Source organism: Gigantopelta aegis, chromosome 6, assembly GCF_016097555.1.
Source record: "Gigantopelta aegis isolate Gae_Host chromosome 6, Gae_host_genome, whole genome shotgun sequence".
NCBI lineage: Eukaryota > Metazoa > Mollusca > Gastropoda > Neomphalida > Peltospiridae > Gigantopelta > Gigantopelta aegis.
In genome coordinates, this window is record NC_054704.1 from 93,612,510 (window position 1) to 93,636,695 (window position 24,186).

General features: G+C 36.8%; 2 protein-coding genes across 2 annotated transcripts in view; one reads left to right on the forward strand and one right to left on the reverse strand.

Annotated features, from left to right (window-relative positions):
- Positions 1-19,867, reverse strand: part of LOC121375791 — a 34,728-nt gene extending 14,861 nt beyond the window's left edge. Inside the window, exon 1 of the mRNA XM_041503436.1 lies at positions 19,576-19,867. The gene's annotated coding sequence lies outside the window, so the exon portion shown is untranslated. The remainder of the gene's footprint in view (positions 1-19,575) is intronic.
- Positions 5,796-6,440, forward strand: LOC121374793. Its single transcript, XM_041501904.1, has one exon. It carries the CDS (start codon positions 5,796-5,798, stop codon positions 6,438-6,440), a length of 645 nt encoding a protein of 214 aa, XP_041357838.1.
- Positions 19,868-24,186: the final 4,319 nt, after the last annotated feature.

The window sequence follows — 24,186 nt, forward strand, 5'->3', positions numbered from 1 at the left end:
TAACAGCAAGGGATCTTATATACCTGAAAATATTAAGAATAATTGAAAGCGCTTGGGCTATTTTACTATGTGTTTTGTTGTTTTTGTATATTTTATTTTACACACACACACACACACATACACACACACACGCACGCACGCACGCACGCACGCACTCACTTTTTCACAGACAGGCCAACACATACCATGGACTTTGATATACCAGTTGTGGGGCACTGGTTGGGAAGGAGAAAAAACAATCAGAGAATGGGTTCACCAAGGAGGTTCGATACAGTCAGCCCATTGAGTCCCGTTAATATTCCATGAGTTGCAGGAATAATAATAAAAATAATTCTAGCAATGACAGTCGGTCTCCACGGCTCAGGCTTGGCGCCCTAATTATGATAAATAAAATTAGAAAATGACTATAACCGTCCCACTGTAATTCAGTTATGGGTAGTCTGTTTACCGTGAACATCTCGAGAGAGTTGGGTCAGATACGATGTCTGATTGTGATAGTCACAGACAAGTTGCCACGTCTTCCCAGGGGATACTTAGTAAACAGAAAAAAAGCTAACTGTAGAAGTAACGGTAAAATGGATTCGTTGCTGGTATTTCTGTACCGAACAAAAAACGTATTCCTTGTCTATACAATTAGTGGTCATTGTTTTCCACCAGGAACAAGAGAGCAAAATAGACGTTAAACCTTTCTTTAGCTATTTCTATCAGAAAGCCTAGATGTTGTCTACACAAAACATAAACCCATGAACATCAGTGGCAAAGGGGGGGGGGGGGGGGGATGCGAGACGTAGCCCAGTGGTAAAGCACTCGCTCGATGCGCGGTCGGTTTGGGATCGACCTCCGTTAGTGGGCCCGTTGGGCTATTTCTCGCTCCAGCCAGTGCATCACGACTGGTACATCAAAGGCCGTGGTATGTGCTATCCTGTCTATAAAAGATCTCTTGCTGCTAATCGAAAAGAGTAGCCCATGAAGTGGCGACAGCGGGTTTCCTCCCTCAATATCTGTATGGTCCTTAACCATATGTCCGACCCCATATAACCGTAAATAAAATGTGTTGAGTGCGTCGTTAAATAAACCATTTCCTTCCTTCCTTCCAGTAGCAAAGGATAAAAATAAGACTTTTATTCACCTTAGACAAACTCAGAATATAAATTATGATGATAAAAAAAAGAGTTTAATAAAACCATCTATTATTGGAGTGAAACATTACCATGGTATTTGGGTAGTGGATAAAAAGGATCCACTAAACTATTTTTGATAACTAAAATTTAAACAGACAGGTGTTTTTCTCACAAATAAATCAGAATTATTTAAGTTTATTTGTTAAGTGGTAGGTATTGAGCAAACGTCCCTAGCACCCATGTGGATATTTCTGAAATAGATCTTTCAAAAGCAACAGTAATTCAGTGTTCGCCAAATCCACTAGTCCTCGGTTCCGGCTAGTGAATGTTTGGTCTGGGCTGGTGAAAATATTCACCTCATTTACTATAATACATAGGGCACTAGCCAGAGCTTCTGTAAGGGCTAGTGAATGTTTGGTCTGGGCTGGTGAAAATATTCACCTCATTTACTGTAATACATAGGGCACTAGCCAGAGCTTCTGTAAGGGCTAGTGAATGTTTGGTCTGGGCTGGTGAAAATATTCACCTCATTTACTATAATACATAGGGCACTAGCCAGAGCTTCTGTAAGGGCTAGTGAATGTTTGGTCTGGGCTGGTGAAAATATTCACCTCATTTACTATAATACATAGGGCACTAGCCAGAGCTTCTGTAAGGGCTAGTGAATGTTTGGTCTGGGCTGGTGAAAATATTCACCTCATTTACTATAATACATAGGGCACTAGCCAGAGCTGCTGTAAGGGCTAGTGAATGTTTGGTCTGGGCTGGTGAAAATATTCACCTCATTTACTATAATACATAGGGCACTAGCCAGAGCTGCTGTAAGGGCTAGTGAATGTTTGGTCTGGGCTGGTGAAAATATTCACCTCATTTACTATAATACATAGGGCACTAGCCAGAGCTGCTGTAAGGGCTAGTGAATGTTTGGTCTGGGCTGGTGAAAATATTCACCTCATTTACTATAATACATAGGGCACTAGCCAGAGCTTCTGTAAGGGCTAGTGAATGTTTGGTCTGGGCTGGTGAAAATATTCACCTCATTTACTATAATACATAGGGCACTAGCCAGAGCTTCTGTAAGGGCTAGTGAATGTTTGGTCTGGGCTGGTGAAAATATTCACCTCATTTACTATAATACATAGGGCACTAGCCAGAGCTGCTGTAAGGGCTAGTGAATGTTTGGTCTGGGCTGGTGAAAATATTCACCTCATTTACTATAATACATAGGGCACTAGCCAGAGCTGCTGTAAGGGCTAGTGAATGTTTGGTCTGGGCTGGTGAAAATATTCACCTCATTTACTATAATACATAGGGCACTAGCCAGAGCTGCTGTAAGGGCTAGTGAATGTTTGGTCTGGGCTGGTGAAAATATTCACCTCATTTACTATAATACATAGGGCACTAGCCAGAGCTGCTGTAAGGGCTAGTGAATGTTTGGTCTGGGCTGGTGAAAATATTCACCTCATTTACTATAATACATAGGGCACTAGCCAGAGCTGCTGTAAGGGCTAGTGAATGTTTGGTCTGGGCTGGTGAAAATATTCACCTCATTTACTATAATACATAGGGCACTAGCCAGAGCTGCTGTAAGGGCTAGTGAATGTTTGGTCTGGGCTGGTGAAAATATTCACCTCATTTACTATAATACATAGGGCACTAGCCAGAGCTGCTGTAAGGGCTAGTGAATGTTTGGTCTGGGCTGGTGAAAATATTCACCTCATTTACTATAATACATAGGGCACTAGCCAGAGCTGCTGTAAGGGCTAGTGAATGTTTGGTCTGGGCTGGTGAAAATATTCACCTCATTTACTATAATACATAGGGCACTAGCCAGAGCTTCTGTAAGGGCTAGTGAATGTTTGGTCTGGGCTGGTGAAAATATTCACCTCATTTACTATAATACATAGGGCACTAGCCAGAGCTGCTGTAAGGGCTAGTGAATGTTTGGTCTGGGCTGGTGAAAATATTCACCTCATTTACTGTAATACATAGGGCACTAGCCAGAGCTTCTGTAAGGGCTAGTGAATGTTTGGTCTGGGCTGGTGAAAATATTCACCTCATTTACTGTAATACATAGGGCACTAGCCAGAGCTGCTGTAAGGGCTAGTGAATGTTTGGTCTGGGCTGGTGAAAATATTCACCTCATTTACTATAATACATAGGGCACTAGCCAGAGCTTCTGTAAGGGCTAGTGACTTTCTCAAACATTTGTCAAACATTGATAAAATCAATTTAACTAATCAGTGAGTCAACCAGTATTTTAGTTTAACCCATTGACAGGACACAGCTACCAGAGCTGAAAGTAGCGTGGGTGGCAGAGGGAGGCAGTTGCTCCCGAAACGTACAATGAATTACTTTCAATCTTGTTTAGAAATGCCCTTTTTTTTGTCCAAGACTATTTTTGCGTCCTAATTCTTTTCTGCTACCCCTCCCTAGTTGTAGCTTGTCGTGGCCTTGCTAACACCACCTATATGTACCCTTGCTAAAACTCAGTTTTCTATTAAGTATTAGGTTTCATACATAGTGTAAGAGCAAACCCCACTGTCGCCAGATGGCTTATAAATACTAGTTGGCCTACATTGTATGTTAAAATCAATAAAAGAATTTATGAAAAACTTTGATATCGCTGTGAACACTGGAACAGGAAATAACACATCGGAAGGAAGGAAGGAAGGAATGTTTTATTTAATGACGCACTCAACACATTTTAATTACGGTTATATTGTTTCGGACATATGGTTAAATACCAAACAGATAACAAGAGAGGAAACCCGCTGCCGTCACGCAATGGGCTACTCTTTTCAATCAATTAGCTGCAAGGGAGCTTTTATATTCTTGCATCGCACAGGATAATACATACCACGGCCTTTGTTACACCAACTGTAGAGCAATGTCAGGAACAAGAAATAGCCCAATGGGCACACCGACGGGGATCGATCCTAGACCCACCGCACATTAAGCGAGTGCCTTATCACTGGGCTACGTCCCGCCCTACGACACATCGGGAATAAAGATTATGGTTTGTGTGAGCTGATGAAATAAAAGGGTACTATAGGTAGTACTAAACCGAATAACATCCGGCTATAACAAAGATTATGGTTCGTGTGAGCTGATGAAATAAAAGGGTACTATAGGTAGAACTAAACCGAATAACATCCGGCTGGATCAAAGTTCGAGGTGCACCTAACTTTTGATAGAGTGCTTAATACCACAATTCCTGTAATTTAATTCGAACTAACTATCATTGTGCTTGAAACCTGTGCGGGGTCGTACTAAAAATAGCGTGACAATTTTTGTACAGAACTAGGGTAGTCATAGGCGCTACCTATTATGTCTGAAACGAGCAGCTTAACCACTCAAATTTTTCTAATTTACTTTAAGATTGAGGGGTGGTAGTATTTACATCCATGGTGTATATGTCGAATAATACGCTGCATGTAAGATTTTTAGCCACATATGTTACTAATGTCACTGTGTGGGCGTTTTGCAAGCACTGTATCCGTTTCACACCACTCTCCCCTGCGCGTGCTGTAACCTCACCGTGGTGCAGGGGTGTAACATTCTCTTTGAGAATGCCCAATACAGCACAAATTGAAGTTTAGAGTAAAATTCGGTGTCCGTAAAATTCTGTGATATTTGTATTTGTATTTTTGGCACAGTTCTTTACACTGTTTTTGTTTAAACCTTGAATTTTTATATTGATGTTGATCATCACTTTATTTATTTGCATTACCATAGTTTGACACCCAATAGCCGATGTATTTTTCGTGCTGGGGTGTCGTTAAACATTCATTCATTCATTCATTCATTCATTCACACCACTCTGTTACATTGCGTACAACTGAACTCCAATTTGATTAGTCAAGCTGACCCGTGCTCTCATATATATATATATATATATATATATATATATATATATATATATATATATATATATATATATATATATATATATATCGATTATGGGATAGATATTTGAAGTTTGAAATTATTACACCGAATTTTCTGTCATGGACGGAAGAGGTGGCGTGAGCCAACACTTGCGCCCATGACAGGCGTGTGCTACAACAGCTTGTTCTCAACGTGCACGTAAAACCCTAAATCACACCACACAGACCGAATGGCGATCAAATTAATTCATTTTTCTGAAACAAATTCCCTTTTAATAAAAGTGCAATGTGATTGAAAGCAGCTCTACAGGTAATACATGTAGTTGTAGACTAGTGCAGACGATTTTAATCGCATTGAATAAAAGTGGCTATAATTTGTAGATAATTTACTGTGTTATGTGGTATCATAATAGATCTTTGTTTAGTTTATAGAAACTGCGCAAGATAAAACCTCCTGGACGACACAAATTATAACAGTTGTAGAAATTAATAAATAGTGAATAACTAGTTAATGACGTAGGATATAGGTTTTAAGGCCAAGAATGGGAAATTTCACATTGATATCTTACGCCATTAACTAGTTATTATTTTTATCCTGAAGTCCATAAAAATTAAGGGGAAAAGCTACATTTCAGCTACATTGTACGTTGACCTAGAAGTCAAATGAGCGATTTTGTAATGTTTAAACGGCAACTTTGTGAAAGTGACAAAAAAATTGCAGAAATGGAAAAATGTATTAATTTTATTAATGCAAGCTTTGATGAAGCTCGAGCTGAAAAAAAAAATGGCGGAAAATGTTGAAACTCTGAAAAAAGACTCCATTGCCATAGTCTCACAGGTGAGCGATTGTTTAGAAGAAATGAAACGCTTACATTTTGTTAACGACGAACTCCATGAGCAAGTTTTAGATTTACAAGTTCGATCTATGAAAGACAATGTTCTTTTTAATGGTATCCCCGAGACAGATGACGAGGACATGGAAAATGTTTTGACAGACTTTTTAAAAAATCAAATGAAAATAGAAAAGTGCATGACGTTTGCGCGTGTTCACAGACTTGGGAAAAGGGACACAAGAACTGATCGGGTACGCCCAATTGTCGCAAAATTTGAATGTTTTAAAGACAGAGAAACAGTTAGGAGAAGCTCGCGAGTGTTAAAAGATACACATTACGGAATCAGTGAACAATTCCCACCCGTGATTGTTGAACGCCGTAAACAATTGTGGCCAAAATTCAAAGAGGCGAAACGAAGAGGTGTTAGGGCTTCACTTGTGGTTGATAAGCTTTTTATTGAAGGGAGACGCTGGTATCCGGACTCTGAACGAGCTTCATCAGCAAATAAGACGAGAAGCCCAGCAGTAGACAACCCAAGCAAGAGACCGAGACATCATGATCAGCCACCGAGGGAATCCCGTGACCGTCATGCATAGGGATGCCACGGGACAAACACCAGTGGTAAACCTACCAGTGTACATAACAATACCAGTAGTGATCTGGCTGCAGCCAAAAACTGTTTCACTATTTGTGATAATATTAATATTGTGTATTTAAATGTTTGCGGACAAAGACTATTAATTCCAGAATTTTTAGATTTTATTAGTCATTATGATCTTTTATGTTTTGTAGAAACAAAACTTGACGGTTTTGATACTGTAAATATACCAGGTTACAGTGTTTTTACTAATAACAGAAAACTTAAATCACATGTTAAATCTGGAGGTATATGCCTTGCTATGAGAAACAGACTAAAAAATCAAGTTCATGTTCACAAAAATACCTCAGAATATGTAATCTGGTTTAGTGTTAAAAATCAAAATTTGCGTGGTGCTATATTATCCGGTTTTGTTATAGGCATTGTTTATGTACCCCCCGAAGGTTCTCCGTATTTTAGTAATGATTTTTTTGAATCTATACAAAATGAAATGAGCGACATTATACCTAATGAAAATGGTGTATTACTTATTGGAGATTTTAATTCCAGGACAAATGTGCTTCTTGATTATCCCCTGCGTGTGCTGTAACCTCACCGTGGTGCAGGGGTGTAACATTCTCTTTGAGAATGGCCAATACAGCACAAATTGAAGTTTAGAGTAAAAGTCAGTATCTTATCTGTGATATTTGTATTTGTATTTTTGCACAGTTCTTTACACTGTTTTTATTTATATCTTGAATTTTTCTGTTGATGTTGATCATCACCTGGTTTGTTTCCATTACCATAGTTTGACACCCAATAGCCGATGTATTTTTCGTGCTGGGGTGTCGTTAAACATTCATTCATTCATTCATTCTTGATTATATAACTGTTGAACAGGAAATAGCAAACACCACCGTCTTGCCAGACAATTTAGTCGATTTTATAAATGAACCTAATCGTTTGTTGCAAGCTGGTCTATCTTTAAAACGTGTAAGTGAAGATACAGGTAGACCCAATAATCACGGATACAAACTTATACAATTTTGTAAAAATAATAATTTATATATTATAAATGGTAGAATTGGGAAGGACAGAGACATATGTAAAATTACGTGTGAAGGAACAAGCGTCATAGATTATGCAATTACTTCTATTGGTGTTTTAGAAATTACTAGCGATTTTGAAGTACACAATTTCGAACCACTGTTCTCCGATATACATAGCTCACTAACTATTTCTCTGAAAATGAACACAGAAGCCAGCGTTCAACGAGACTGCAGCAACAACAAACAGCACGAGCCTAAACCGCGTCGATGGAACAAAAGCCAAGCCACCGATTACAGCGATGCACTGAACAGACAGACAATAACGGCCATTGTTTCTGAACTTGACTCACTCAGTGAAACATTCTCCACAGAACCTCTTAACAACACTGTAAATAAAATAAGCAAGCTACTGGTTGAAACTGTTACGGAAACGTTTGGCTACACAACTCAACACAGCAGTAATGAAGATAATGGCGGAAAACATAAGCCCTGGTTTGGCAGTCAGTGTAAACTGTTCAGAAGAAAATATACTGAAGCAAGAAAAACATATAGAAATAGAAAAACACCAGAAAATAAAGAGAGACTTATAAATGCAAGCAAATGTTATAAAAACACTATTTTAAAATATTCGAATTTATATAAATGGAGAAAGGAAAAAACGTTTACAGAATTACATAAACATGATTCTCGATCGTTCTGGAAACTTCTGCAAAAAAACTCGACTGACGGAAAAACATCCTCACTGGATAAACTTTTTGAATATTATAAAGATAACAACAGCACAAATAACGACACGGAGGAACACGATGGACCATCGAATAATGATAAAGAAGGAACTGATCCGTTGTTAAATACACCGGTAACAACAGAAGAAATACTGATCATAGTTAAAAATCTTAAAAACAATAAAGCCCCTGGAATAGATGGAATAATAAATGAATATATTAAAGAAACAATTAATATTATGATTGATATATATGTTAAACTTTTTAATATCGTTTTTGATAAGGGTATTTTTCCAGAGTCCTGGTTAGTTGGTATTATTAGACCTATCTACAAAAATGGAGACAAAGATAACCCAGAAAATTACAGACCTATAACCCTACTTAGTTGCCTTGGAAAGCTGTTTATTGCTGTTGTAAATAAACGTATTACTTTATTTCTAGAAACAAATGAGCTATTATCTGAAGCTCAAGCCGGGTTTAGAAAAAACTATTCCACAGCTGACTACATTTTGACATTATATGGCCTTATTGAACTGCTAAAAACTAGAAAGAAAAAATTATACTGTACGTTTATCGACTTTAAAAAAGCTTTTGATTCTGTGTGGAGAGTTGGACTATGGGATAAAGTAGTAAAAAATGGCATAACAGGTAAATGTTTTAATGTTATCCACAGTATGTATCAACATATTTGTGACTGTTCAAGGTGTTTATACAGATTATTTTCCATGTTGTATAGGCATGAGACAAGGTGAAAACTTATCACCTCTTCTGTTTTTATTATTTCTTAATGACATTAAAGATACTTTCAAAACGCATGGCTGCAATGGACTTAGTCTTGAAAAACCGATATCTGACGATATGCTACATTTGTGTACTGTTTTATTTGTTTTATTATATGCCGATGACATGGTACTCCTCGCAGACAATTATGATCATATGCAACATTTGTTAGATGTCTTTGATGTGTATTGTAGTACATGGAAATTAACTGTCAATTGCACGAAGACTAAGTTTTTAATTTTTAGTGGTAGCAAGAAGGACTATAAAAAAACTATTTAATTTAGGAAACATAATTTTAGAGAATGTAGAGATCTACAAGTACCTTGGGATAATTTTTCATAAGCCTAACAAGTTTACTAATACTAGAAAAGCTTTGTTTTCACAAGCCGAAAAAGCCATGTATTTTATCTTAAAACAAGGAAGACGGTATGACCTTTCTGTACAAGTCCTTTTGAAATTGTTTGATTGTATGGTACAACCTATTTTGTTATATGGTTGCGAGATTTGGGGTTTTGAAAACTTGTCTTATTTAGAAACGTTACAAAATAAATTCATGAAGTTTCTGTTGTCAGTTAAGAAGTCAACGCCTGTGAATATGTTATATCGAGAACTGGGGCGTTACCCAGTCTCCCTTGATGTCAAATTAAGAATGATAACTTTTTGGTTTAAACTAATAACTGGAAAACACACAAAATTATCATTCTTGATATATTTATCATTGCTGAATGATTATAAAAATGGAATATGTAATCATAAATGGTTAAAGTTTATCAAATCTGCTTTGGATGATATTGGATATAGTAATGTATGGACTGCACAGTGTAACCAGCTACCAGATGTAAATCTATTAAAACAAAGAATTGTTTTAAAATTACAGGATCAGTTCTTACAAACATGGAACAATGAAATTGTTAATTCATCTAAAGCATCTTGTTACAGACTGTTTAAATCAAATATTGTGTTCGAGACATATTTAACCAATTTAGAGAAAAAATATTGGTTACCACTATTACATTTTCGACTCTCAAATCATTATCTTCCCATTGAAAAAGGCAGATGGAAAAAAATAACTTTAACAAATAGAACATGCTTTCTGTGTACAAATAACGAAATTGGTGATGAATTTCATTATATAATGTGTTGTCCTTTTTTTAAAGATGAAAGAACAAGACTTCTGCCAAAGTTTTGCCAGTCTAGACCAAATGTTTATAAATTTAGAATGCTATTTTACATTAAAAAAAACTGATGTTTCAGAAAGCTAGCAGTTTTTTGTAAAAACATTATGAATATTCTTAAGTCCCGAGGCTGAAATCTGTTTTGACAATTTCATTTTATGTATGTCTTCAAATGCAAGTATGAATCCATAGATATACACTTGTTTTATCTGATGTACATTATCATGACGAATGTGCCATCTTGACATTTATTTATTTAATTATATTTTTACAATGTACCTCATATGCCGTTGAATTACGGCCAGAGTGTAAATAAAATTCAGTTCAGTTCATTCACTAGAAACATGATAAAATGATGGTTGCATGATAAAACTGAATTTATAAATTAGTATTATCATATTTAGACCAACCCACCAGAATTGCATTCTAATAGGTAATTGTAAAGTTAGTATCTTATAATTTTAGTAAAACACACTTAAAGTATCATACCCTTTTTATCCCGTATAGCTAAATATCTAACGGTAAAATTGTACGTAGTTCTACCAACGTCGGATGTTAGAACTATACAGCGCCCCATCTTCGTAAGTCAAGGTACCGTTCCATACAGTTGGCCTTGGCTTGTGAAGATGACTGTGCCCATGGCAGACATTTTCCTGGATCTTAAATGGATATGAGAACGTAAATGAGTTCAGTAAGCATGGATATTTGCAACATTGGAGATATAATAATTTCTAGCAACGAAAATTTGCTATGACTGTAACATCCGCCTAAATCACCAACATTAAGGAATGCAAAAACTTTCGGTTGTTATGAACATCGAATATTTGCATGTTTCTATTAAAATAAAATAAACATTAAATTGTGAATTTTTTTCTTGCTACTTTGTTTCCGACACAATATTGTTCCTTTTTTTCTATGATTTTTTTTCTAGTCTCCAATAATTCAACAAGCATATTTCAAAACATTTTCAATTTCTAAAGACGTTAACAATTTGCATATTAATCACATTTTAGCCACAATGATCGCAAAATGATAAATTCTATAGTATTTCTAACCCCACCCTCCTCTTGTCTTGAACGTATTTTCAGTGGAACCTTCAGTGAATGTAAGTACGTACAAAAAATGACTGATTAATTGAAAAAAAAGTAATCTACCATACATCCTTATAGATTCATATTCAATCATTATAGTAAATTACAAATAATGATTTTAATCAATTTGTTATTATCGTCAAACATAATTATAGTATTTATGGTATTCACCCAAGCAGTTTAACAAAAGGACCCAGAAGGCAATTACAGAATGATATATTTCAACATATGTATGCTATGTCAGAAATTTAATACATATGCATGTAATCTCTGACATAGGAAATCGCATTCCTTTGTGGCGCCCCGTCAGACGATGCATTATTAAACATCGGTTAGAATGTGACTAGATTGTAAAGAATATGGAAATCGAGGAAATTCCCGTCACGAGAAGAAAACAAACATTGAAGAATTATTGTAGATGCCGAAATGTCAAAAATATATTCTAGAGACCGCAGCTTTAAAAACGATGTATTCGCTGTGAAAATTAATTATATTAATTATTGTTTAACGACTCCCCAGTATAAAGAATACACAAGTTATTGGGTTTATGCTAGAAATGTAAAACACACGTTTATGAATATAGAAAAAACCCAAAACCTTTCAGATCTACGGATCCAACATTTTGGTTAATCTTTATTCATATCTCCCGTATGTATAGTACTCCTTTTCCCCACAGAGTGACTGTAAAGTTTATTTGTTTAACGACACCACTAGAGCACATCAATTAATTAATCATCAACTGTTGGATGTCAAACATTTGTTAGTTGAATTTGAACACGTTGCCTTCAGATGAACCCCGCCATATTTTCCCCATTAGCAGCAAGGAATATTTCATATGCATTTTTCACAGACAGCGCGGCACATACTACCGCCTTTAATATACCAGTCGTGCAGCCACAAGATGACTTGATGCATGCTTTGAAATGGCAAATTGGCTTCTGAGTATTATTTGAGAATACCACTTAATGCAAATGCTACGTTGATGTAACAGAAATGAAATACACTGCGGCATTTCGTAGATTTTTAAATACTTTATTTCAATGTTTAGTCGTTCTAGGCTCTAGTGACCACACATGCTGCCAAAAAAATCTGGGAATAATATAGAGATCATGCCGATCTGTGAGTTACACAGATACAAAATGGAATACCGGAATTATGTGTAGTGCACGAGCGCCACCTACCGGAAAGTCGGATGGCTTTCCCCATGGCGAACACTGAACGCAAACTCTTAATAGATGCGGTCTTTGGGATTGTTTTACTATTCAGGCATCTAGAGTTATGCAATGATTTGAAAATAACATTAATAAAACTATTTCCTCCCAATTCTGTTTCTGAATTGTTTACCAGTCATAATAGTGAATACTACGTGTTAATGTTGTATGATATAATATTCCCTTTCACTCTTTTCCCCGTCCCAACCAGTGCCCCACGGATGGTATATCAATGGAAGTCCCAACCAGTGCCCCACGAATGGTATATCAAAGGAAGTGTTGATACCCTGTTTAGTTTCCGTTTCAACCAGTGCCCCACGAATGGTATATCAAAGGCAGTGTTGACACCCTGTTTAGTTTCCGTTTCAACCAGTGTCCCACGGATGGTATATCAAAGGAAGTGTTGACACCCTGTTTAGTTTCGTTTCAACCAGTGCCCCACGAATGGTATATCAAAGGAAGTGTTGACACCCTGTTTAGTTTCCGTTTCAACCAGTGTCCCACGGATGGTATATCAAAGGCAGTGTTGACACCCTGTTTAGTTTCCGTTTCAACCAGTGTCCCACGGATGGTATATCAAAGGCAGTGTTGACACCCTGTTTAGTTTCTTTCCCAACCAGTGCCCCACGAAAGGCAATGATATATAGATACCGAAACCCTCCCCCCCCCCCCCCCCCCCCCCCCCCAAGGGATTTTTGGAGACAAGTATTTTTAAATACCTCGTTATATATGAATTTAATATCTGCTTGTCTGCAGCAAAAATGTTGGTGGATTAAAAAAAATATCGCCATTTGAATGGGGGTACCGTTGCACATTTTGTGTCCCCAAAACACTATATTGAAAAATTAAATATAGTGATAAAGTTGTCATCCATATAAATTTTTAACAGATATAAGGCCAAAATGAATGATATTCATCCTATACTAGATGTTAATAGTAACAAACCAAATAACAATGCAAATATGTGGTATGAATAATGATATACTCATCGGCAAAAGTTAAGCAATGCCTGAAATGCACTATTTTCTATATTTACACATATTTTGGGCTGCTTGAACCTTTTACTATTAAAAATTGCACTGTATTTAATATATTGAGGCAGCATTATTCAAATATGGTTCAGTATATCTGCCTATACTATACTCAACAAAATTAATTAAGGTCCAATAGATATTTTAGCATTTTTATTTAAATATGGGGGAAAATACAACTTCTTCCGTTGAAAGTTGTCAGCATTGTGGCATGTTCTTGAACTTAATGACTTAAATAACAATTTTGAGGGAACACAATGACAAGAAACATTCTGAACAAATGTGTAACAAATACTTGCCTAATGCTCATTTCAATATTTTTCATAAGTATGTGAAATACCCAGTGTTTTTTGCGTGTATAACCAGTAAAAGTTTACTGAAACAATGTATAGAAGCCATATATATGACCAAAAACATGCTAAAATAATATGACAGTAACGAAGAATTATATTATAATATAAGAAAGTTTACTAGCCCTTAATTAATTTTGTTGAGTATACATGTATGTGCATCAATATTATGAATATGTCCCTCTTTACTAAACACCAGTGTTAAAAATTTAAAGCATCAGTTTTGTGTACCTACCATAATTTCTTTTGTATTACATGTACAAGTCATCTATCTCACAAAAGTTCATCTTATACTAGTCTGTGTTTGTAATATATTTAGATTTGCCTTTATATTTACATTGTGCTTAACTTATGCTCAGGTGTATATAATTAGTTTCTACATCAAATATTGTCTAGGAAAGTTTTGACTTCCTTTCATATTCCTTTGCATTTTCATGCAATTAAAATATGTCTGTCATGTTCACAATTTCTGGTATTCTCCTTCTCCAGACTCTGCTCTGGTTCCTCCATCAGTATGTCCATCAGCGCTCATAGTTTAATATCACTATTTTATCTCTAGTGTTCCTTCTAAAATTTCTCAACCATATGACAATTTGGTTGAGGAATAGCCTGGACTGCCTGGCATGACTGATACCAAATGACAACTTGGCAATTTGTTCTCTTTATGTGCATTGTCAGAGCATTCTCAGTGAATACATACATGTAGAGTAGAGTGGAGAAGGCTGATTTACACTCTATTGTAGTTCAATATTATCATCCTTGGTTTGGCAACAAACATTTCCAGATATTTCTCAAGTCATGATGTTTTTGTATGTTATTGGCACCCGCACTCCCATAGAGAAGGTATATGAAATGATCTGCTTCTTAAATATATGTACATCAATTTTTGCTGAACTTCATGAGCTAACAACATTTCAAGGAAGTCTTGGTGTTGCTTGAGAATATTCAAAACCTCCAGTTTCCATTCCATTCTGCATAAAAATCACTGTTGGTATCCTAGCCAGTAATGGCAAGCACAGCTGGAATTGCTAGTTGGTGTCTTCCCTGCATCCTTAATGATGCTGTGCACATCTATAAGATGCCTCTTGTTGCCAAGTTGAGTGTATAAAAACTTTCGTATTTGGGGTAGTAAACTGGCAGCAATGTACAGACAATGAAGTATAATCTTTGTTTCTGCATCTTCTTGTGTACTTAACAACACCCCCAGACATGGTTTGCATTTGAAACATGTACTGTGTCTCACAAATAGAACCCTCTTCCCAAGAAGCTGAGGGCAGAGTTTTCTTTTTTTCATTTAAAAGGTCTTCCAATCTCTTAAGACCTTTGTAGGGATTTCTTGATCAAGTGTGGCTTGGAAGAACCCCTTTTCACATGAGAAATTTAGTGCCAAACCACAAATGCTGTTATTATGCTACTGTGGATTAGTTGCAAACCTTCCATCCAGTAGATAAACCCTGTACCAATAGAGCAAATTGGAAGAGAGCAAATTGCCATGGTCTCATATTAGTCATATCACAAAGTCTAGTGTATTCCTCAACCACATAGAAATGGCTGAGAAATGTCCAAAGAAATACTGAAGCTGAATTGGATGGTTTGTGTTCTGATAATGCAAGAGCTGTTGACATATTGAGGGAGGAACAAGAGCAAAGGCCCAGAGGAAAAATAAAAAATTACAGATATTGTGAACATAATAGACATTATATTTAAATCAGATGATAAGACTGAAATAGGAAAGAAAGTCAAGTGCTAGATATGCCTGATGACTATATCTGATGTCAATTATATAAACCTAAGCATAAAGTAAGCACAATTTAAATACAAATATGTTTTTAAAAATAGTACAAGCTTCTGTGAGATAGATGAATTGTAAATGTTTTAACACACATGTCGAAGAAAGGTACTTATAATTGGCTGGTACTAAGAACAGAGAGACATCTTCATAAATTTGTGAACATTGTATATAAACTCCATATACTGAACCACATTTGAATAATGAAGCCTCAATATGTTAAAAAAGCCAGGTCTATTTGTTTTTTTAATAATAAAAGCTTCAGGCAATCCTAAGTATGTGTATACATAGAAATTAATACATTGCTTACTAGTAACTTATTTTGAGAAGTATATAATTATTCATACCTCATATTATATTATTTTGTAATTGTTATTAACATCTACTTTATAGAATAAAAGAAAGGATGTAGAAATAGAAAATTGTAAACTTCACATATATTATATTTGGGTCACATAAAATGATTGAGAATTGGGAATGAAAGTTACATTTTTATAGTGCTAGATATCTGCCTGATGATATTCTGTGTAGATATCAATTATATACACCAAAACATAAGTTAAGCATAATATAAATAGAACTTCAATTCTAAAATATTACAAAAAGCAACCAAAAAAACTAGCTATTGTAAGATGAACTGTTGTGAGATAGAAAAATTGTATATGTAATGCAGACTTGCCTAGAATGGTATGTAAATTCACTGTTTATGTTTGTAAGACTTGTGTGTAATATAAAAATATTCAAAATATCCATGTAAATGGTTTAGACAGCATATACTGCACCATATTTAAGTAATGCTGCCCTCAGATATTAAATACAATACAATAATAAAAGGATCACAATGTTTTAGGTACGGTATGTATATATACACATGTACATAGAGAATAACGTATATCGGGAACTGTGTAACTTTTGCTGGTGAGTATACCCCTGGTACTATATCCATACCACATATATTGCATTGCTTTGTGGTTTGTTATGAACATGTAATTTAGCATGAATAGCATTCATAATTTGGTCTTAAACCTGTTCAAAATATGTATGCATGTTAACTTCAACATTGCCATGCAGTTTTTGATGATCATATACTATGTTTGTAACACATCGCGTTTTGGGCGATCGATCGAATAACGTGAAGCACATCTGGAACATCGAGCTTGTTGAAGGACTGAGCACAAGTGTTGTGGTGGGAGGCACATAAACGCTGTGGTTTTTTTTTTGTTTTTTTTTAGTATTCTAATACGAAGAAAAACAAATATCGACGTATTAATTTAAAGTTATACGACACCATTAGTGCACATTGGCTACTGGGTGTCAAACATTTGGTAATTTTTACATACAGTCTTACAGAGGAAAGCCGCTACATTTTTCCATTAGTAACAAGGGATCTTTAATATGCACCATCCCACAGACAGGATATGCCAGTCGTGATGCGCTAGCTGGAATGAGAAATAGCCCAAAGTGGGTGCACCGACGGGGATCGATCCCAGACCGACAGCGCATCAGGCGAGCGCTTTACTACTGGGCTACGTCCCGCCCCCGACGTATTAATTTAAATTCTGTCCTCATCCCAACCACTGGCCATGCGAAAGATGGTGCTTAGGATGGACGTTGCGGAACCTTACTTGGACATGGGCATGTTAATAGAGTTTACATACATACATTAACTTAATATATATCATTGATACTGGTCCTTTCATATATATTTTTCAATATATTTTCCAAGGGAGAAGGAGTCGACATAGTCCAGACACACGCATCCTGCTAAACTTCCTGCACAGGCGACTGGACAATGAAGAAATCAAGTACTGCTTAAAGTACTCATTTTGTGCGAAGAGTGATCAGTGTAACGTTCAGACACCGTTAGGCCTGCGCCATTTTAAATTTATTGAGATTCTGCAAGTGTTCTAATATTAAAATAGAATGTCTCTCTGGATCTTCATGTATTGCTTTCCAAAACAGCAGTAAATGCACAAACGCCCACACAAGAACGAAATTTTTTTTTTTTAAATACCAACTACCACCACAAAAAGCCCACACAAAATCCACCATCAACAACGAAATACTTGGTATAATAAAAGTGTGCTATAAAAGGGAATCGAAATAAACGTATGAGAAGTTCGGTATATTATGTATCGGTCTGAAAATGACTCATTTAAAGACATTATAGAAGAGTCGACCTACTACAATGCACGCCACCCCACGCCCCACACAGCGTACTAAACAAATGGAGCATAAATAAACTATAAATGACATTATCTTTCCAACTGGTATTGGATTGCCGAGTTTAACAATGGTAACTGATATAAGAATAGATTAAGACTTCCTTTATCTGTCCACTTGTTCTTCTTCATATATGTATTATATATATGGCTAATGACTGCACAATTGTAAACGAACCCCAGGGACAGATCCAGGAATTTTCTAGGGAGAGATCGATGGAACTTTTTGAAAAGAGCACCTTAGTGCCAATAACATAGTATGTGCATGGCGGGTGGGATCTAGTCAATCAGTAGAGCGCTCGTCTAAGGTACTTGGGCAGCAGGATCGAATCACCTCGATGGAACTATTATCTGATATATTTATGTCTTGTAGCATGACAATCTTTAAAAAAAACCCCACAAAAATAAATTCTTTACATTCATCTGTTAAAACCTGTGTGGGACAAGAACTACACCCACCCATGGATCCGCCCCTGACACAGATCTATCATTGTGTTTATTGGTTTTCCCACACGGTGGCTATATAAACGTTAGGTCAGTTGTCGCTAACCAATTTCCATACTTACATAAAGGCTAATTTGCATACTTATGTCTTGGAATGTGCTTTATATCATGGGCTTGTATGCTAGTTTTATGATATAGTAGTATACACAGATACTCTGTTAGAGTGGTACGTCACGGTTTTTATCCACAGTATTAATAGTAATAATACACACGCACCTAGTGGATCCGCGCCTATCGTTGCATTTAGTGTGCCTACGTGTATATCAATGTTAGTTCAGTTGTCGTAAACCGATTTACATACTCGGAATGTGGTTTATGTCACGAATATAGCATGCTCGTTTTCTGGTTTTCTGGTAGATCTAAACTGTACAGTGGCAGTAGTAAGTCGCAGTTTTCACTAATAGTATTAATACACACTTATCTAGTAGTCTAGTGAATCTAAAATAGAGGTAACCTCAAACGAACTGCCAAAACATGAATTCATGTATGTGATTGTTAAGATTTATATAACGTCATAAACAGCATGTTACCAGATAAATGTGTTTGAAATTACTAGAGTTGGCTTCGGTGTAGCAACCATCTCATATTAAAGAGCACTGGATTCCACATATGTTACAACTTCTTATGTTATATAGGTCACTGATTGTTAAAGGTCAGGTTGCATAGGTTCTTTTCTCGCTGGCGAAGCTAGGTGTGTGTGGGGGGGGGGGGGGAATGATGGGGGTAATTCCCCCAATTAAACCTCCCCCATTACCTTTTATAATTACCTATTGTATAGATTATCAAACCAATAACGGTATATGCAATTAAATTAACAGAATTTGTTTTGTCACAGAAACTGTTTTATCATATATTTTGTTTAATGCTGTAAAGTACAGACCATTGCAAGAGGATTACGTCTAAGTCAAAGAGGATTAATTGTACTACGTGTTAGCAATTTGAACTGTGTTTATTTCCAAATAAAACAATAAAAAGCATTTTATTTAAAAATAAATAAACATATCTTCAAATGTGTTATATGTAGCATCAGAGCGGCTGAGAGAGAGAGAGAGAGAGAGAGAGAGAGAGAGAGAGAGAGAGAGAGAGAGAGAGAATCTGCTAGGTTCCTTTAACAGTAAACGAATATTTCTTCATGTGTTTAACAAAATAAACTCTTTACGTTCTGAGATTGCCCAAAACAAATAACCATCAAAGGAAAGACAGATATTTATATTCGAAACTACCCACCTGTGCAGAAACCCGAACCTCATCTTCGCGTTAAAACCGGAACCAATCGTAGTTTCAGATAGTATGTAAATCCACAGAACTTCTTTCATTGTTTCCACACCATTCGGGCAGCACGCCTACGACAACAGCAGCACCACTTGACTGAACCGCCCCGCTCATGTGTTAGCATCTAGGAAACATCCTGCAGCTAACAGGAACTCTCCGGAAAGCCCGACTCAGAACTGAAAACTCAGAACTCACGATCTACGAAACACATCGACCCACTGGCGACAAGCTTTGAATGGCATTTTCAGTATCGCCAACCCGTGCCATTGGTCACACGCTTCGCGCATTGTCAGTCATTCGGAAGGAGTTTGGTTTGTTTGCCGTGTTCTGACAAGAACTATCGCTATAACCCGCTGTAAAACGTATGCAGATCCTATACAAATATATAATCGATATTGATTGATCGTCCATTATTTCTATTGGAGTAATTATCATCATTGTTAACATCCGTTGTTGGTTGAGGGTTTTTTTTAGTGTAATTGTAAAGTGTTTGTACGCATGAATGGGCATAGATATACATATGCAAATAACGCCACTAAAGCGCATTTGTGGCTCGTATCCAACGCATGATGTAAATTAAAACAATGATGTCGTTAACAGTTAAAATCAGGTTACACTTTACTTAATGTTCATATGTGATAACACTTCCATTTTTGTTTGCATCTTTGTTAGCGATGTTTTGTGATGCATTTTTCATACAGTTTAGCCTTGGTTAAATGTGGGTACAGTGTCGTTAAAGTTAGGATAAAGTTGCTTTGTTTGCCTTAAATTCTCGAATCCTTTAATAGATGACTTTCATATGTGGAATGAATATATACCAGGTAATAATGCACACCCAAGTTCCACGACTATGACCGAAGGTCATTCAGAACTTTGGTCTAGTTTATCGGATTGCCTTTAAAGGGACATGCCCTAGTTTTTAAACACTAAGGCATATGTTTGACTATTAGAGCCCTTTTTTGATAACTGAAATCATACTTTACTTAGATTTTATTGTTTAGATTATCCATTTCCGTACATTCGAAGTGTTTTTCTTTTAATATAACAAAAATGCATTTCTCATAGTTTTAAAAACGCACGTGCGTCTGAGAAGTAACAGTTATAGAGTCGAGTTTTAGTCTATTTTAGAGGGTATTTCACCATTTCAAATTCACAGTCTCATGTTTCATTCAATTGTAACTGTATTCAAATGTGTTACAGGTTTGTAGATTAACTAAATTTAGTGTTAATTTACACGGGTTGAAACTAGGGTATGTCCCTTTAACTGTTGAATGTTATGGATAGCTTTTTCATTAAGCGTGGATGTTCATGAAGTGACGTGGCAAGGTAAAGGCCATTTAGAAAATGGTTAATGCGCAGTTGGCTTGGTTAATGTTTTTCTGTCTCTTTAACGATTGAAGAAGAAGGAAGGAAATGGCTTATTTAACGACGCACTCAACACATTTTATTTACGGTTATATGGCGTCGGATATATGGTTAAGGACCACACAGATACTGAGGGAGGTAACCCGCTGCCGACACTTCATGGGCTACTCTTTTTCGATTAGCAGCAAGGGATCTTTTATATGCACCATCCCATAGACAGGATAGCACATACCACGACCTTTGATGTACCAGTCGTAGTGCACTGTCTGGAGCGAAAAATAGTCCAATGGGCTAACTGACGGGGATCGATCCCAAACCGACCGCGCATCAAGCGAGCGCTTTACCACTGGGCTACGTGTCGCCCCCTTTAATGACTGAATTCTTTAATGGTTGTAATTTAGTTTTGTATTTGGTATTTGAACTCACCGGTGTAATAGTGCAATTTTAGAATTACATTCCACCTAATCTCGGATCGAGGTCATTTGACACTTGAGTAAATTTCTCACATTTGAAATGACATATGCGAGTCTTTCAGCCGAACATCTTCCATAGTTTGTAAACTACTTAAACGTTTCTCTCACTGCCTTTTAACTCGTGATGATTTTTTAAGGATAACTTTCATATATTTAAAGTATGAATGTTTCGGCCCCATTGAGAATGTCATGGTCATTTGGAACTTTGAATTCATGATTCCTTCTCAGGATGACCTATATACTAGTACTTAGTATGAGTGTATAGTAAATGGAGTCTACAAACATTTCAAGCCCAAGCATTTGCATCTTGAAGGGCGGGACGTAGCCCAGTAGTAAAGCGCTCGCTTTATGCGAGGCCAGTCTAGTATCGATCACCGTCGGTGAATCCATTGGGCTATTTCTCGTCTCAGTCAATGCACCACGACTGTTATTTCAAAGGCTGTGGTATGTGCTCTCCTGTCTAAGGGATGGTGCATATAAAAGATATCTTGCTACGAATGGAAAAAATGTAGCGGATTTCCTCTCTATGACTGTATGTCAAAATTACCAAATGTTTGACATCCAATAGCCGATGATTAATAAATCAATGTGCTTTAGTGGTGTCGTTAAACAAAACAAACTTGAATTTTAACTGAAAATCTTGATTCGTTTTATGAATGGTTTTAATATTTGAAATACTTGGAGAAAACATGATAATTATGTAGTATCCTGGAATTTATTATAAAATGATATGAGAGTCTGATATTAATCTAATGATTTCTACCCACTTTTAATAAAACTGTGTAGCAGTTATGTGGACTGATATAGTATGTTTTAACTATTCAGTACATTCCATGCGAGCCACCGTATGTTTACAATATCAGTATTTTGTAATGTGAACACGAACGTGGAGCCAGCGTCTGCAGACAGGGCCTGAAGGGAATGGCATCTACCAGCTGGACAGGGCACAACAGGTCACCATCTTCAGACTGAGGACAGGACATTGTCAGCTCCTCTCGCATCTCTTCAGGCTGAAAATCTCTCACACGGACGAGTGCCCGTGTGACACTCGTCCACAGACGCCAGCCCACATTCTCCAATCATGTCCCACCTTCGACACCGTGCGACAGCAAACTTGACCCAATGCAGTGGACCTGAGGGAGAAGTTGTGGGGACCGGCGACGTCGCTAAGGCAGACGGCGGAATTCGTCCACGGAGTACCCATCTGACATGGTCGGGATCGCTAAAGAAGAAGTAATGTGATGACGCAAAAGTAAAAAAAGAGATGAAAATACAGTGTGTTTCTAAATTGTAATTTTGTTAATTTAGTGTCAGTGGTGTTCCTTTTCTTGATTAGTGCTACAAAATACGCCACTTAACTAATACATGATGTAACTGCAAATTCAAGATGGTTTATATGCAAAAAAGCATTACTATTTCCTGGAATTCGATGAAAATTAACTCAAGGTCAAATAATATCAGAGGATAAAAATTCACTTAAACACTTTGACAATGCGCAGCTGTTTTTAAAATATAATTACTTATTCCACAGAGTCCACTGGCTCTTGACAAAATTAAATACAGAAATGTACGCTTGTGCGGTCTCCGAACTTGTGTAGAAAAACTTTAAATATTCTCTTTGAAATTTTCTATCAAGGAACACAAAAACCAATGTAGCAAGATTTCATATTTCATACAACTGAAACGCCCGTAATCGCCCGTAAAAATACAATATTCAATATGGCCTGACAATAACATCAGAAAGTAAAAACAAATATCCTAACTTGTACTAATATAACCGAAGCTGCATATGACACCCAGAACCGCGAAGACTAGAATTGCGTAGGTTTTTATTTTTATTTTTATATCAAGCAGTATTTTTTTATGAGGGAAGGGATTCGTTTACGAGATTCGAAGAGGGTTCGGTGGCATGCACCAATCCCCTTTAAAAACTTGGAAATATGTCTTCCTTGGAAGACTCAGACCCATTACCGAGTAGACGTTTTATGCTATCAAAGCGCTACAACCATCCTTATAACTTCTTCTTTCCTGTAAACAGAGAAATAAATGGCTTTATATAAAAAAGCTTTTTGCAAGTAAAAGATAGTAGGTCTAAATTCTAACACATCACTGTCCAAGGATTCTAATCTCTGGCAGTGGGTGAGCGGCAAGGTTAATCGATGACATAACACCGTTGACATTTTACCAGTCTATTGGGTCTCGTAGCCGAATTCACCGCAGGTGGAGTTTGGCGAATACGTCGACCGCTTTTTCAATGTCCAATTTTACTTCTATAATGATCATGAATTAATGCCAGTGTAGGAAAACGCTGTTCTGTCATGGACGCACGCATGCAGTTACTAAGCCTACGGAGCCTGACAGAACTCAGTCAGTAGATCGCTCGCCTTAGTGATTGGATCGTAGGATTGAACCTTCTTGACAGACATATTGGTTTTTTTCCGCCTTAACCAATGCATCACGACTGGTATATCAAAGGCCAGTGTATGTGCTGTCGTGTCTGTCTCAGAGTTCGTTTTGCCATTTCGCTTTCTATGCACATGGATCGGTCACTCTATGGCTCCCTGTCTGGTATATATCAATGGTTGTTATATGTGCTGCGCTGTCTGTGAGAAGATTCCTTGCTGCTAATGGAAAAATAGCGGGTTTTCTCTAAAAAGTACATTTTAGAATTTCCCAATATATGATATCCAATAGCCGATAAGCTGATGCGCGGTCGATCTAAAATCGA

Coding starts and splice junctions, on each gene's coding strand:
- LOC121374793 (XM_041501904.1), top strand. CDS start 5,796: ATGGCGGAAAATGTTGAAACTCTGAAAAAAGACTCCATTGCCATAGTC.